We start from the raw sequence: 13,306 nt of genomic DNA on the forward strand, positions 1-13,306 counted from the left end.
GCGGGCTCCCAGGAGTTGGGACTGCTGGGCTTCTACTTCCTGCCCCTCTCCAGGGCCAGCTCATTTGGCAGGGGGAGTGGGTGGCCCAGCAGGCCTGGCTCAGCTCCCAATTCCCCCTGCCCCATCCCCACCCCCAGAGTCCTCTCCACAGGGAGCAGGCGGACCTTTCAGACCCTGGCTGAGCTTTGGGGTGGGGAAGAGTCTTCTCAGGCCTCCGTCTCCAGTCTGGTTTTATAAAGTCCCGGCGAAATTAGGAATAAAGAGGCATAAAGAATTTTCTGTATGTGTGACCAAGCTGGGAGCTGGGCGGGGCTGGGCATATACAGGACTTGGTCCCCATGAAAAGTAAATCCAGGCCCAACCAGGGCAGGGAGCCTCCATCCTCACTGCCAGCCCTCCCTGCCCCCTGCCTACCTTTACAAAACTCAGAATCACCAGTCCACACTCAGCCAGTTTATTAAAGGCAGAGAGCTTCATCAGGGGTCCAGAAGGGAGAAGCTGAGAGACACCCCACACTCCTCTCTCAGCTCCCCCCTTCCCGAACAAGTCATCTGCAGCCCAGCCCCCAGGACTCAGAGGCAGGCCTGGCGTCAGGCAGACTGCACTACATAAATATCGAGGCCACAGCTTGAATCAGCAGTGTCAGGGGCTGGGATCTGGGGCAGGAAGGGGTGGCTCTGAGGGCACCTCCTGCAGGGCTTGTCCTGAGTCAGAGGACCCACAAAGCCAGAGAGAGGGGGCCAGTGGGCTGTCCTGGAGTCTGAGACGGCGGCCAGCCCTGTCCAGGGAGGCTGTCAGGTGGCTCCAGGTGGTTGCGGGAGAAGCGCCGCCAGGCCAGGGTTTTGGGGTCAAGGGTGGGTCAGGTGCTGTTGCCCTGCTCCTGTTCAAAGAGCAGCATAGCGAGCTGGGTGCGGGAGCCCAGGCCCTCCAGCACACTCTGGCGACAGCGATGGTAAAGGTCCTCACTGAGCCGTGCACTGCACGTCTGGGCCCTGTAGCGTTGCAGCAGCGCCGGCTCCACCGCCCGCAGCACATGCAGGCTGGAGAAGCGCAGAAACAGCTCGTACACATCCATGCTCTCTAGGAGCTCCTCCTCCTGCTCCGAGGCCGCTGCCAGCCGCCCTCGAGCTGCCACATAGTCGGAGTTATAGAAGCAGGCCTCACTGGCTGCCTGGCGATCAAAGCGACCCGTGTCTCGGCCCAGCTCCGGGGGTCCGGGGCCCTGTGGTGGGGCCACGGCCGGATGGAAAGCCTGGAAGTGCATGGGGAAGAAGGCCTGCCAGCCAGAGATGGCGTGCATGCGGCAACGGTTCAGGAATTCAGGCGTGAGCACCGTGTCGGGCCCGGCCAGCAAGAACAGTGTGTCCAGCGGGTGCTTCTTGGAGAGCAGATCCATGAGGCGCAGTGGTGAGGGGGCGGCTGTCTGCACACTGAGCCAGGGTACCCGGGCACCAGGGAAACGCTGCTCTAGCTCTGCCACATGGGCCTTGACAGGTGCAAAGACATCTGCATGGGCTGCCCGCTGGGCCTGTCGTGGCTCATACAGCAGCAGCAGGGTCAAAGCTGCTGCAGCATCGCCAGGCTCCAGAGCTGCTGTGGCAAAGGCCTCCAGGAAGCCAGGGGCCAGGTCACGCTCGGCCGCAGCCAGAGGCAGCAACACAGTGAGACGTGAGGCCTCAGTGACGTAGGGCACAGGCAAGATCTCCACGCGGCTCAGTGGCCGTAGCAGCTGCACGCGGTGAGTGAGGGGCCGGCGGCCACCCTGGGGAGTCAGTGCCTCCAGCTGCAAGTCCAGCGTGTACTCCATACCCCGAGCAGGATCAAAACGTCGGTAACCATTAATCAGCTGCTGCTTCTGGAGTCTCAGGGCTGGGTGGTAGCGGCGGTTGAGCTCCTCCAAGGCTGCCCCCAGAACATCAGCCACATCGGCCTGGTCAGCCCCACGCAGAGGGCAGCGGGGTGAGCCATCAGCGCAGGAGAAAGCGTGCTGCTCAGTGAAATAGTCCCAGCGCAGCACCTCAAAGCGGGAAGCTGGGCGGGATGGTGCTGGAATGCCCACAGGCCAGGCAGCTGCCCGCTCTCCATCAGCGGCCAGACGGCTGGTGTTCTGGATCTCCCACTGGGTTGAAGAAACAGACTGTGAGCAAGGCACAGACCACAGGGGTCAGCACACAGCTGTGGGACTAGGTAGACTGCAGGTGCCACTCAGGATGGGTCCGGTCCCTTGCCAACCTCTGCCCTTCCAGGGCCCCTACCTATTCTTCCCCAAGATGGATGGGGGATTTCTGGAGGAGCTTCTCAGGATGGAGAGAAACAAACAGGGACAGGAGGCAGACGTGTTCTGATTCTAGTGTGCATATTTTATTTCCCTGGAATCTCTAAGACTTCACAGGACCTGCCACCCCAGCCTAGGTCCAAACCATACCTGCAATTCCTGGATCTCCTGGTATGTGCGTTCCAGCTCAGCTCGGGCAAAAGCCTTGTGCAGCTGGTACATGTGCACAGGATCACGCACAGGGTAGGCAGTCAGGGCACTGCGGAAACGAGGGTCCCCCTCCTGCACGGGCTCCCCAGGGCTCAGCTCCAGGTAGCTATAGTGTACTCCCTATGGAGAGAAAGGGTAGGGGTCCATAAAGGGAAAACAGATGAAACAGCCTCCCCTCTTCACCTCATAGTATGTGTCTCATTTTCCCACCCTATGGCCTGTTGTGGACTTGCAGTCAGAATTCTATAGGTTGAAGTATCTTGACCAGTTGTGAGCTTGTGGGACCTTGGGCAAACCTCTGCTAGCTCATCTATGAAATGGGCATGTATCCTATCTCAGAGTTGTCCAGGGGCTCAAATAAAATAATAATAGCCAATATCGAACACCTGCTATGTGAAAGCCTCTCTTATTTTTGTCTAAGCCTTATAATAACCCTGAGCAATAATTATTTCCATTGGTAAGGATGAGGATACTGACCCTCAGGAGATTTAGCAATTTACCCAAGGTCACAGGAATAGAAAAGGACAGAACTGCCCTGGCCGGTTTGGCTCAGCGGTTAGAGCGTTGGCCCGTGGACCAGAGAGTCCTGGGTTCGGTTTCCGGTAAGGGCATGTACTTCGGTTGCTGTTCGTCCCTGGCCCGGGTTGGGGTCGTATGGGTGGCAACCACTCGGTGTGTCTCTCTCACATCGATGTTTCTCTCTCTCTCTTCCTCCCTCTATCCCTCCCGTTCTATCTGAAGATGAATGCAAAAATGTCCTCCGGTGAGGATAAAAGAAATTACTTAAAAGAAAAGGACAGAATTGGCGTGGAAACCCAGGCCTAGTCTCCAACCACCCCTTTGCCTCTCAGAGAAAGTGCACAAGCTCAGATAGGAGGCATCAGTGGGGCAGCTTATCTTCTCACCTCGTGGTCGCCAATGCAGCCCACCCCGGTGGCATCTAGGATGCAGCGTCCCAGCCACTCATCTGGGCGCGCACTGACGATGTCGTTGCGGCAGCCTTCCAGGTGGGGGCGCAGCTGCTGCAGCAGTGTGCGTGACAACAGTACCCCAAAGCCACCGTGGCAGTAGCGACCAGGGGCGGGCTCTCCACCGATGAAGTCCTGAGGGCGGCCCAGATAGAGGTGGGCAGCAGCTGCCAGGCTGAGGCGACCAGCTAGGCGCGTGAGTCCGTGCGCCTCAGTGTAGGTGGTATCAGGCACTAGAAAGAACCAGTCAAAGTCGTCGCCGTGCTGCTCCAGCAGGTGGCGCAGTGCCAGGTGCAGATGACCGATGGGTTTCTCCTCGCCCAACGTCACCACAGCCATGCCTGGTGGTGCCCTACGGCCCCGCGAGCCTGTCAGGAACACCACACGCTCTAGCCGGTGCCCCAGCGTGCGGTTCATGGCCACGCCCAGTGTGGGCAATGTGGCCTGTGAGGTCAGCACTGCCACCAGCAGCCTCTGTCTGATGCCCAGCTCAGTGCTGATGTAGCGGGTCCTGGGGGAGGAGATGGCATAAGATTACCAAAAAGACAATCGGGCCCTGGCTGGTGTAGCTCAGTTGATTGGAGAATGGTCCCATACACCAAAAGGTCACTGGTTTGATTCTCCGTCAGGGCACATACCCAGGTTCGGGTTTGATCCCCAGTTGGGGCACCTGCGGGAGGCAATCGATGGATGTTTCTTTCTCTCTTTCTCTCCCTCCCTTCCTCTCTCTAAGATCATTTTTTTTTTTTTTTTTAAGTTAAAAAAAAAAGAGACAGGAGGCAGCATACATAAGCTCCCACAGGTCATGTCCTCTCTGGGCCTGTTTCCTCACTTATGAATAGGATAAAAATAACAACTCTGTCCCAGGAGTCATGCAGATTTAAGTGAAACATCAGTCTTACCTACACAGTGCTTTTGGGAGATGGCAATATCCATGCAGATATGATATATTGTGGGTCTGATTCCCTGTTTCACTACTTAGTAGTTGTGTCCTTGAGCAAGTTATTTAACCTATCTGAGCCTCAGTAGCCACAGCTAAAAAATGGGGTTGACTGTATCTACTTAAAGCACTTACTCAAATGCCTGGCTCATAGGTACTCTACACACTATGGATACAGTACTTATTTCTATATAAATATGCCATTATACCACAAATACATCACATAAATGATGTAATGGAATATATGGCATAGAGGTGTATTGAGTGTGTTTGGGGGAGGGGCAAACTGGAGCTTAGGAGTTCCAGTAACTTACCTTCCTTAACACAGAAGGTAAGTTGCAGAACTGGAATTTGAACTCAGTGTTACTTGGGAGAAATTATTTCAACTCATGGGCAGAGGCATTAGTAGGATGGCTACATCACTCCTCTCTCATAAATCTCATCACGAGGTGTCCCACCCAGGAACAAGAGATAGAGATAAACCCTAGTTCTCGTTCTCTCTCTCTCTCTCTCTCTTTTTTTTACCTTTCCCTCTCTATAAACCCATTTTATATACCAGTCATCTCTAAACCCAACAGTCCAGCCAGGGAGCTAAGAGGCTCTTCGGGGGACCCTGGGCCGAGCTGATTTAGTACAGAGGCAGGTTAAGTTCAGTCCAGAGGGCGCCTCAGATGGACTCCACAGCTCCCGGGGAAGTACAACCATCGGAAGTTATCTGGGCCCAAAGACTTCCTGGCAGGCCAGTCTCTTCCTTCCGGAGCCTGACCCGGCCCCCCAGCGGCCTCCTCCGAGCGCCGGTCCCGGCTGGTGCCCAGGGGGTGGGGCTGGCGGGGCTGATCCCTACCTGACGGCCTTTTTGGCGGCCTGGCCAGGCTGTGCAGGATGGTAGGGCAACACACGCGGCTCCCAGTTCTCCCCGGCGCCTGCGCCGGCCCCGGGTCTCTCGCGCTCCGCTCCGTGCTGCACCGAGTTGGGCCGGCGCGCCGCGTTGGTGTTGCCTCGCGGCGGCAGCTCAGAATCTCCAGCTTGGGGCGGCCCTGGGCCGCACGGCTCCTCCACCCAGGTGACGCTGAGCAGGCTCAGAGTGAAGCCCAGGGAGATGCCCACGGCCACGGGCCCTGCGGGCCGCAGCACCGACAGCAGCAGTGATGCCCGCATGGCGCCCGGACCGCGGGCCCCCAGCCCAGGAGCAGCCCCAGACCAGCCAGCGGAGGCTCTGAGGGGGCGGGACCGGGGAGGGGGCGGATCCGGAGGGCCCGGGCCGAGCCGGCTGGCCCGCTCCCGCCCCGCGGAGCAGAGCCCGTGGCCCGAGCCGAATCCCTAGCGCCGCGCTCCAATCCCCCTCCCGCCGCCGAGCCGTCTCGCGCAGAGTCCCTGCTTTCGGTACGGAAGCCTCCGCTGCTGCGGCCGCTGTCCGACGTGTCACTGCGAGGGCCCCGCCCCCGGGGTGGAGTCTGGGCTCCAGCTACCGGAGAAGGAGGAGAAGGGGGAGGTTAAAAGGGAAGGACCCCCGGAAGTGCCCCCTCCTCAGTGAGGGAGAGGGAGACGCCGGGGGCGGAGTCGCCTACCTCCCCACGGCGTGGTTGGTGCATCCCAGATGACGTCAGAAGAAGCCCGCCCCTGCCTGGATGGTGCGCCTGAGTGACGTTAGGAGCCGAGGCCGGAGCTGTCCATCAGCACCAAAGGCCGCGGGCAGGCTCAGGGCATGGGGCCGCGGCTCTGGGGCAGCCCGAGCCCCTGCTCCTGCTCCTGCTCCTTTCCTTTCCCCAAGCCCAGCCCGAGTCCCCGGACACCGCGGGACTGGAGTGCCAGCCGGTGTTGGAGGCGGAGCGGCGACGACGCCGTGCAGAGACCAGTCCCTCCGGCCCAGCAGCCCCCTTCCCCGCACGACGGACTTTTCCCGGACCCCAGGCAGCTGGGGCCTCTGGCGCCCCGCAAACCCGGACCCTCCGGCCTCTGCACAGCCTCTTTCACCCAAAACCTCAGGTCGCTTCCAGCCCAGGTAGATTTTGGACAATCCCAGATTTAGCCGCCCACAGACGCGTCTCTTGGCTGCCTCCTCACTGGCAGTACACTGCCCTCATCTCTCCCCAGCCCATTTCCCCTTTTAACTTCTTCATTCTGGCCCCCTCTAGCCAGACACTTTTGTTCCCTTTGTCTTTTGTCCCCCACTTCAGAGATGCTTCCGGAGCTGCCTGATGTGGGCTCCACTCCTTTGTCCAGTGTGTCCTTGCCTAGTTCTCCCACTCCCATTCTTGCCCTATCCTGGTGGAGGCTCAGAACTCCTCCTTGACTCCAACTTCCTCTCTGACCTGGGAGGGTGACTCCGTTTCGTTCCTAGCACTATGCCAGGCACTGTGGCGACACTGCGGTTCCAGCTGCTGCCCCCTGAGCCTGATGATGCCTTCTGGGGTGCACCCTGTGAACAGCCCCTGGAGCGCAGGTACCAGGCACTGCCGGCCCTCGTCTGCATCATGTGCTGTCTGTTTGGAGTCGTCTACTGCTTCTTCGGTGAGACCCCCAACTCATCCCTCACCTGGGCTCCCCATTGTCTCCCTAAGTTATTTTCCTAAGGCACCCCAAGTCTTCTCCAGAACTTTACCACCACCACCACCACCACCACCACCATTACCACCCCCACCTCCACCACCACTACTAGCATGAATAACTACCATTTCTTACTTTCTTTCATACCACATGTTCCTACATCATTTAGACTTTAGATCCTAGAAAACACCAATTTTAAAAATTAGGCATGCTTTAATTTGAACCTGGCTTTGTACCTTACTAATTGTGATGCCTTGGGCACATTAACCTGCCTGAGCCTCAGTTTTCTCATCTGAACAGTGGGAACAATGATATTTACCTCACATAGAGTTGTTATGAGAATTAGTAGGGACTCAATAAATAATAGCTATTGTGGTGAAGATGTGTTTGGGTCATGTGCTAGCTAGACACTGAAAATATTTAGCATTGAAAACATTTAGCAGGGCGATTAAACATCGTCTCTTAACACAGGGCATAATGAGGGAGAGACTTCCAGAACATTCACACCTGTGATACATATTATAGTTGACCTTTGACTAACACAAGGGTTTGGGTACAGTTGAAAACCTATGTATAACTTAAGTTGGCTCTCAGCATCTGCACATTCCCAACCATGGGTCCAAAATACTGTATTCAGTCTGCATTCAGTTGAATCTGTACATGTGAAACCTGGGGATATGGAGGGCTGACTGTATATTTACTGAAAATATTCATATATGGACCCATGAAGTTCAAACTTGTGTTGTTCAAGAGTCCACTGTAGAGTAGGCTCGATGGTAGTCACACACATGAAAATTGCCTCCAAGGTAGGCTCCAATAATCAGGGCTGCTGTGAACAGTTGTACAGGATGGCTACTATATACAGGGAGTTCAGTTGAAAAGGCAAGTGGGGCCTGAAATCCAGCCTATGCTCCACTTGCCAAGCTCTAGGCCTTGGCACAAGGCTACTTTGCCTAGAGGAAGGCACACCTTTTTCTTTCTCTCTTTTCTAAAACAATGTTTTTTATTGATTTCAGAGAGAGAGGAAGGGAGAGGGAGAGAGACAGAAACATCGATGTGAGAGAGAAACATTGATCAGTTACCCCCCCACACACACACCCTGACAAGGATTGAACCCACAACCTGGGCATGTACCCCAACTGGGTATCGAACCAGTGACCTTTTGGTGCATGGGACGACATTAAACCAACTGAGCCACATCAACCAGGGTGGCACACCTCTTCCTAATTTGAACAAAGGTTCCAGATAGACTAATGGAGTAAGTGCCCAGTGACTCTACAGCAAGAGTTACAAACTTCAGAGAGGGGAGCAAGCTCTATTGGCTGGGGGCCCTAGGAAAGCCTCCAGGTGTAGCATTTTAAGTGATTGGAAGAAATGCAAAGGAAGCTTGGAGGTCTGGGTTCCAGGCTTGGCAGAGGTGGGGTGAGACGTGTGCTCTGATGACTCTACACCTCCCCTTAGAATGGCTGGGTAATAGGCAGGAATGGGAGCCAGATGGTCCTTTCTTTTCCACCCCCAAACTCTTGGCTGAACAATTGCTGAGTGGGCAGGAGGAAGAGCACCTCTAAGGGTTCAGGACACATTCTGGGCTTCCAAGGAGTCTGTGTCACCTCATTCCCTCCTCTGTCCACACCCAGTCCCTCTGCAGCTGCTCTCCATTCTGACATTCCCTCTCCTGTGCTTTCTTGCCACCTTATCCCTCTTGGATACCCCCCAGTCCCTGGATCTTGGACTCTACGCCCTCGTGTATGCTGTAGTCCTCTTTAAGACTCCAGAACCTCCTGGACTCGAATGTTTCCCTTCATTCCTACAACTGAATCTATTCCTTGATTTTTTTTTTTTTCCTTTGCCTCTCCCTGACCCTTTTACCCCCATCTTCCCGACTGTTCAGTATCTACAAGTCCCTCACTTTTCTGAGTACCCTTAGTGGGCCCAATGGCCCTATAACCTCCATTTTCCTGAAACTCCACAACCACTGTTGACTCCCTATGCCCCCTTGTAAGCCCTGGTGTCCCCCCCAGTTATTTCATCACCATTTAGCCCTCTGACTCCATTTCTTCTAATTCTCTGATCCCTAGGATCTCATTGCCTGATTGCTCTTCCCCTCACCATGATCTGAAGAGTCCCATTTCTCTGGCCTCAGTATTACCCTCTCTCTGAAATCCTTTAATATTCTTTATGACTCCACATCTGTCAATCCCCCGACCTGCAAAGGCCTCATCTCCTGGTACCAGGCCCTAATCATCCTGCTTCCCTTTTCTCCTTGTAACCTTTTAACGATGTCATGTCTCTGAAGCTTTGTGACCCCTCCAAGACCTAATCTTTCTGAACCCGTGTGACCCTCATCTGTCAAATTCTTTCTACTTCCAAATACCTCATCTCTCTGAACAATCGCTCCCCACAGACCCCAATGACTCTCTTGCTAATTTCCTTGTGACCCCAGTGACCTATTTCTGACCCCTGTGATTACAAAGACCCCAATGACCCTATCACTGATTCACTCTTGACTCCAATGACCTATCTCTGACTCCTCTAACCCTCAAAGACCCAACATTCACCTCAATTTCTGTCTGTTTTTCAAGTGACTCCTAGTGACCTCTCTCTCTCTGACCTCCCTTGACCCCACACTGGTGCCCTGAGGACCCCAATGACCCCCAATTCTCTTATCTTAGTGTCCTACCTCTGGTTCCCCTGTGATTCCATGTTCCTGACCCCTCAGACTTCTTGTCTGCAACCGGTGACCTCATGTTGGCCCCTCACTAGCCCCTGTTCCCCCTCTAGGTTACCGCTGCTTCAAGGCAGTGCTCTTCCTCACTGGGTTGCTGTTTGGCTCGGTGGTCATCTTCCTGCTGTGCTACCGAGAGCGGGTGCTGGAGACACAGCTGAGTGCTGGGGCGAGTGCGGGCATCGCGCTGGGCATCGGGCTGCTGTGCGGGCTGGTGGCCATGCTGGTGCGCAGTGTGGGCCTCTTCCTGGTGGGGCTGCTGCTGGGTCTGCTGCTCGCTGCTGCCGCCCTGCTGGGCTCCACCCCCTACTACCAGCCAGGCTCCGTATGGAGCCCTCTGGGGCTGCTGCTGGGGGGTGGCCTGCTCTGCGCCCTGCTCACGTTGCGCTGGCCCCGCCCGCTCACCACTCTGGCCACCGCTGTGACCGGTGCTGCACTCATCGCCACTGCCGCTGACTACTTTGCTGAGCTGCTGCTGCTGGGGCGCTACGCCGTGGAGCGGCTACGAGCTGCCCCTGTGCCTCCCCTCTGCTGGCGCAGCTGGGCCCTGCTGGCACTCTGGCCCCTGCTCAGCCTGATGGGCGTTCTGGTGCAGTGGCGGGTGACAGCCGAGGGGGACTCCCACACGGAAGGTGAGAGGGCACAGACCAGGGTGGGCATAAGAGAAATGGGTGTGTGTGTGTGTGTGAACAACTGGGGAGTGGGGTTAGAAGCTGTACACACCAGCAGTGGAAGGCCTCAATAGGGTTAGAGAGGTGGCTCGCTCATGGTCTGGGAAGACAGGACCCCAGTAATGCTATTTATTCCACAACAATGTATGAAGTAGCAACTCTGTGCTAAGCCCATTCCAGAACTGGATACAGCAGAGACAAAAATAGAAAAGGTCCCTGCCCTTAGAGTTAGCTTTGGGTAGGAGGAGACAGATAACAGACGTGCAAACAAACAAGATAATTCCAGTTGTGCAGTGATATGAAAGTGACCTTTAGAGGCTATAATAGACAGGGTGGCCAGGGAAGGCCACTTGGAAGAGGTGACATTTAAGTAGAGTCCTGAAGGATAAGGGACCAGCCATGCGAAGAGCCAGAGAAAAGGGAATGAAGGGGAGTGGGCTGAGGAGGAATGGACTTGGCTTGCTGAGGAAGCGGGGCTGGACTGTGGTGGCTGAGGGATGCCCATTATGTGGGCCCTCTGGGCCAAGATGAGGACTCTGGGTCTTATTAGGTTGGAGGGAGAAGGTGGTCTAATTTAGCATTTGGGCTGCTCATTGTGGCTGCTGAGTGTAGAAAGCACTGGGGAAGGCAAGTGTAGAAGGGAAACCAGTGAGGAGGCAGCTGTGGTTGTCAAGTAGAGATGATGATGGCTGGTCTCGGTGTCACCTCAGCTCAGGGTTGGGAGAGGGATAATAGCTGGGGAGGGGCTACCCAGAAGTCTAGGAATCTTCCATAACCTTCAGAGGTAAAGAACAATGGAAATCCCATCTGGGAGGTGGGAGACCAGGAAAGTAAAGGGAGGAGGTTACAGATAAGGGGAATATGAAGTCCAGAGCCCCCAGGTAGGAAGGGTGGAGATGATGCATGTGGGTCTCTGAGACTCCTCTCTACCCATCCCTTCGCAGTGGTCATCAGCCGCCAGCGACGTCGTGTGCAACTGATGCGGATAAGGCAGCAGGAAGAGCGCAAGGAGAAGCGGCGCAAGAAGAGACCCCCGCGGGCTCCCTCCAGAGGGCCCCGGGCTCCTCCAAGGCCTGGGCCCCCTGACCCTGCTTATCGGCGCAGGCCAGTGCCCATTAAACGCTTCAATGGAGACGTCCTCTCCCCGGTGAGCACTCTGAGACACTCCAATCCCAATGGGGGAGAAGGTAGTGTTGTAAACTCTGATCAAGCAGGACTGGGCTCTCCCCAGGGGCTGGTCACTGTCTAGAAGGCCTTGCATTTGTCCATTAATCATAACCCCTGCATGAGGGGCCTGATTGGCCCAGCACAGGGATGGGGGAAATTTGTCTGAGTATAAATTTTAATGAGGTATGGTATGGGGTAGGGTCTCAAGGCTAAAGACTATGAGTGTGGTGAGGTCCTGGGACTACAGCAGTGTGGGGTGAGTCTCAGGCTTGTGGGGGTACAGGGAGAGGAGGTCTGCCTGAAGTGGCTAGTGGGGTAGGAGTCTGTGGCTGCACTCACATCTGTGTTTACTCTCCCACAGAGCTATATCCAGAGCTTCCGGGACCGGCAGACGGGGAGCTCACTGAGCTCCTTCATGGCCTCACCCACAGACACGGACTATGAATATGGGTCCCGGGGACCACTGACAGCCTGTGCAGGCCCCCCTGTGCGGGTATAGCAGTATGGCTGCTCCTCCCCACTTGGACTCTGTGGTCACCAGCTCTGTTAGCGTGTGGAGGCCTGCTGGGCCACCACCCACCCCAACTGGCCCGGTAGCCTATGGCTGTCCCTCTCCCACCCTGGAGAGAGCTGGCCTGGCTGCTAGAAGGGAGGAACTGTCTCAGGCTAGTACTGGGAAGCCCTCTCCCAAGCTCCCAAGGGGGTTCTGAGGGACACGGGGTGTCAGCCCCTTTGGGTTGTGCTCAGGGTTGTGAGTGTGTCACCTGTGTGTGCGTGTGCATGGAGGGGTAGGCTTGGAGGGCACAGTGGGACCCTTGCCTTAGAGTTCTGATTGGTAGGGCCTCTGCAAGGTTGGCCCTGCCTCCTCTCCCACTGCTGGGGTCCCATGGGCTACTCTCCTGCATGTCTAAGTGGAGGAGGTCTGCCTTCTTCCCCCATTGCTCTGCCTCAATCAGATTCATCCAAGGCTTCTTGTCCTTGTCCACTGCAGCACCTCTCACCCTGGTTCCCTGTCCTCTGCAAAGCCACCAGACTGAGGGCAGTGGCAGGGGATGGGGGTGGGGGGTGCTTCTCTGGGCTAGGTTGGGGAGGGGATCTGGGGATCATAGGGCTTAAATGCATGATGCATGTCTGGTGTCTGTCATGCCACCCTGGACACCTCATGCTTCTGTCTCCCTCCCCCCCCCCCGTTTTACATCTTTTATAAATGTGCCAAACTGTGTGGCTTCTGCCAAGAATGGTGGTCTTCAGGGGCTGGCACTTCTATGGGCCAAGTTAGAAGCACTGTAGTTCTTGGTCCACTGTGTCACTCACTACACAGGGACTCCAGGCCAGTTCTGCCCTCCTACATCACACAGAGAGCCAGTGAAAGGGGCTGCATGACTTTTATTGTCTCCCAACACCTCTGGTTCCCCTGCCTCCCCACCCCTGCCTGGGGTAAGGGCATGCGCCTTCCAAGCTGTCCGAGGGCACCCGCCTGGCCTGGTTCGGTCCTTCTAGCTACCTGCAGAGGAATGACTCCACGTGGGGCTGGGGAGAGAGTGGGTACCACCTTCCTCCCTGGCAGAGCCTGGGCACCCACACAGGAAGAGCAGGGCCCTCACCCTTTACCCCACCCTTTCTGGGCCTCTGTCAGGGTGTCTGTGGGGCAGGAAAGTGGGGGCTGATTATGAGTGGGGCAAGATATCTGAAGGGAATGCAGGAATTCGGGTGGAGGGTGGGGCATCTTCTATGTGGGAGAGGAAAGAAATGGGACTAGCTCAGGAGCCCTCTGCCCAGATTGATGTTGAACTCACTGAGATG

General features: G+C 56.1%; 2 protein-coding genes across 2 annotated transcripts; one reads left to right on the forward strand and one right to left on the reverse strand.

Annotated features, from left to right (window-relative positions):
- Positions 1–431: 431 nt before the first annotated feature.
- On the reverse strand, positions 432–5,822 carry CHPF (chondroitin polymerizing factor). Its single transcript, XM_036254960.1, has 4 exons — positions 5,238–5,822; positions 3,391–3,964; positions 2,426–2,605; positions 432–2,119 (listed from the first exon to the last, which is right to left on the reverse strand). Exons 1-4 carry the CDS (start codon positions 5,549–5,551, stop codon positions 860–862), a joined length of 2,328 nt encoding a protein of 775 aa, XP_036110853.1. The 5' UTR covers positions 5,552–5,822; the 3' UTR covers positions 432–859.
- Positions 5,823–6,041: 219 nt separating this feature from the next.
- TMEM198 (transmembrane protein 198) lies at positions 6,042–12,735 on the forward strand. The gene is made up of 5 exons (XM_036254695.1): positions 6,042–6,395; positions 6,735–6,904; positions 9,722–10,297; positions 11,281–11,483; positions 11,865–12,735. Exons 2-5 carry the CDS (start codon positions 6,739–6,741, stop codon positions 12,000–12,002), a joined length of 1,083 nt encoding a protein of 360 aa, XP_036110588.1. The 5' UTR covers positions 6,042–6,395; positions 6,735–6,738; the 3' UTR covers positions 12,003–12,735.
- Positions 12,736–13,306: the final 571 nt, after the last annotated feature.

Source organism: Molossus molossus, unplaced genomic scaffold (assembly GCF_014108415.1).
Source record: "Molossus molossus isolate mMolMol1 unplaced genomic scaffold, mMolMol1.p scaffold_m16_p_11, whole genome shotgun sequence".
Taxonomy (NCBI): domain Eukaryota; kingdom Metazoa; phylum Chordata; class Mammalia; order Chiroptera; family Molossidae; genus Molossus; species Molossus molossus.

Excerpts from the sequence above, each read along its gene's own strand:
- CHPF (XM_036254960.1), bottom strand. The coding sequence starts at position 5,551 with ATGCGGGCATCACTGCTGCTGTCGGTGCTGCGGCCCGCAGGGCCCGTG. Across the intron at positions 2,606-3,390 it reads GCTGCATTGGCGACCACGAG|GGAGTACACTATAGCTACCT; the intron begins GTGAGAAGATAA and ends TTCTCTCCATAG. Across the intron at positions 2,120-2,425 it reads AGGAGATCCAGGAATTGCAG|TGGGAGATCCAGAACACCAG; the intron begins GTATGGTTTGGA and ends TCTTCAACCCAG.
- TMEM198 (XM_036254695.1), top strand. The coding sequence starts at position 6,739 with ATGCCAGGCACTGTGGCGACACTGCGGTTCCAGCTGCTGCCCCCTGAG. Across the intron at positions 10,298-11,280 it reads GGGGGACTCCCACACGGAAG|TGGTCATCAGCCGCCAGCGA; the intron begins GTGAGAGGGCAC and ends ATCCCTTCGCAG. Across the intron at positions 11,484-11,864 it reads ATGGAGACGTCCTCTCCCCG|AGCTATATCCAGAGCTTCCG; the intron begins GTGAGCACTCTG and ends ACTCTCCCACAG.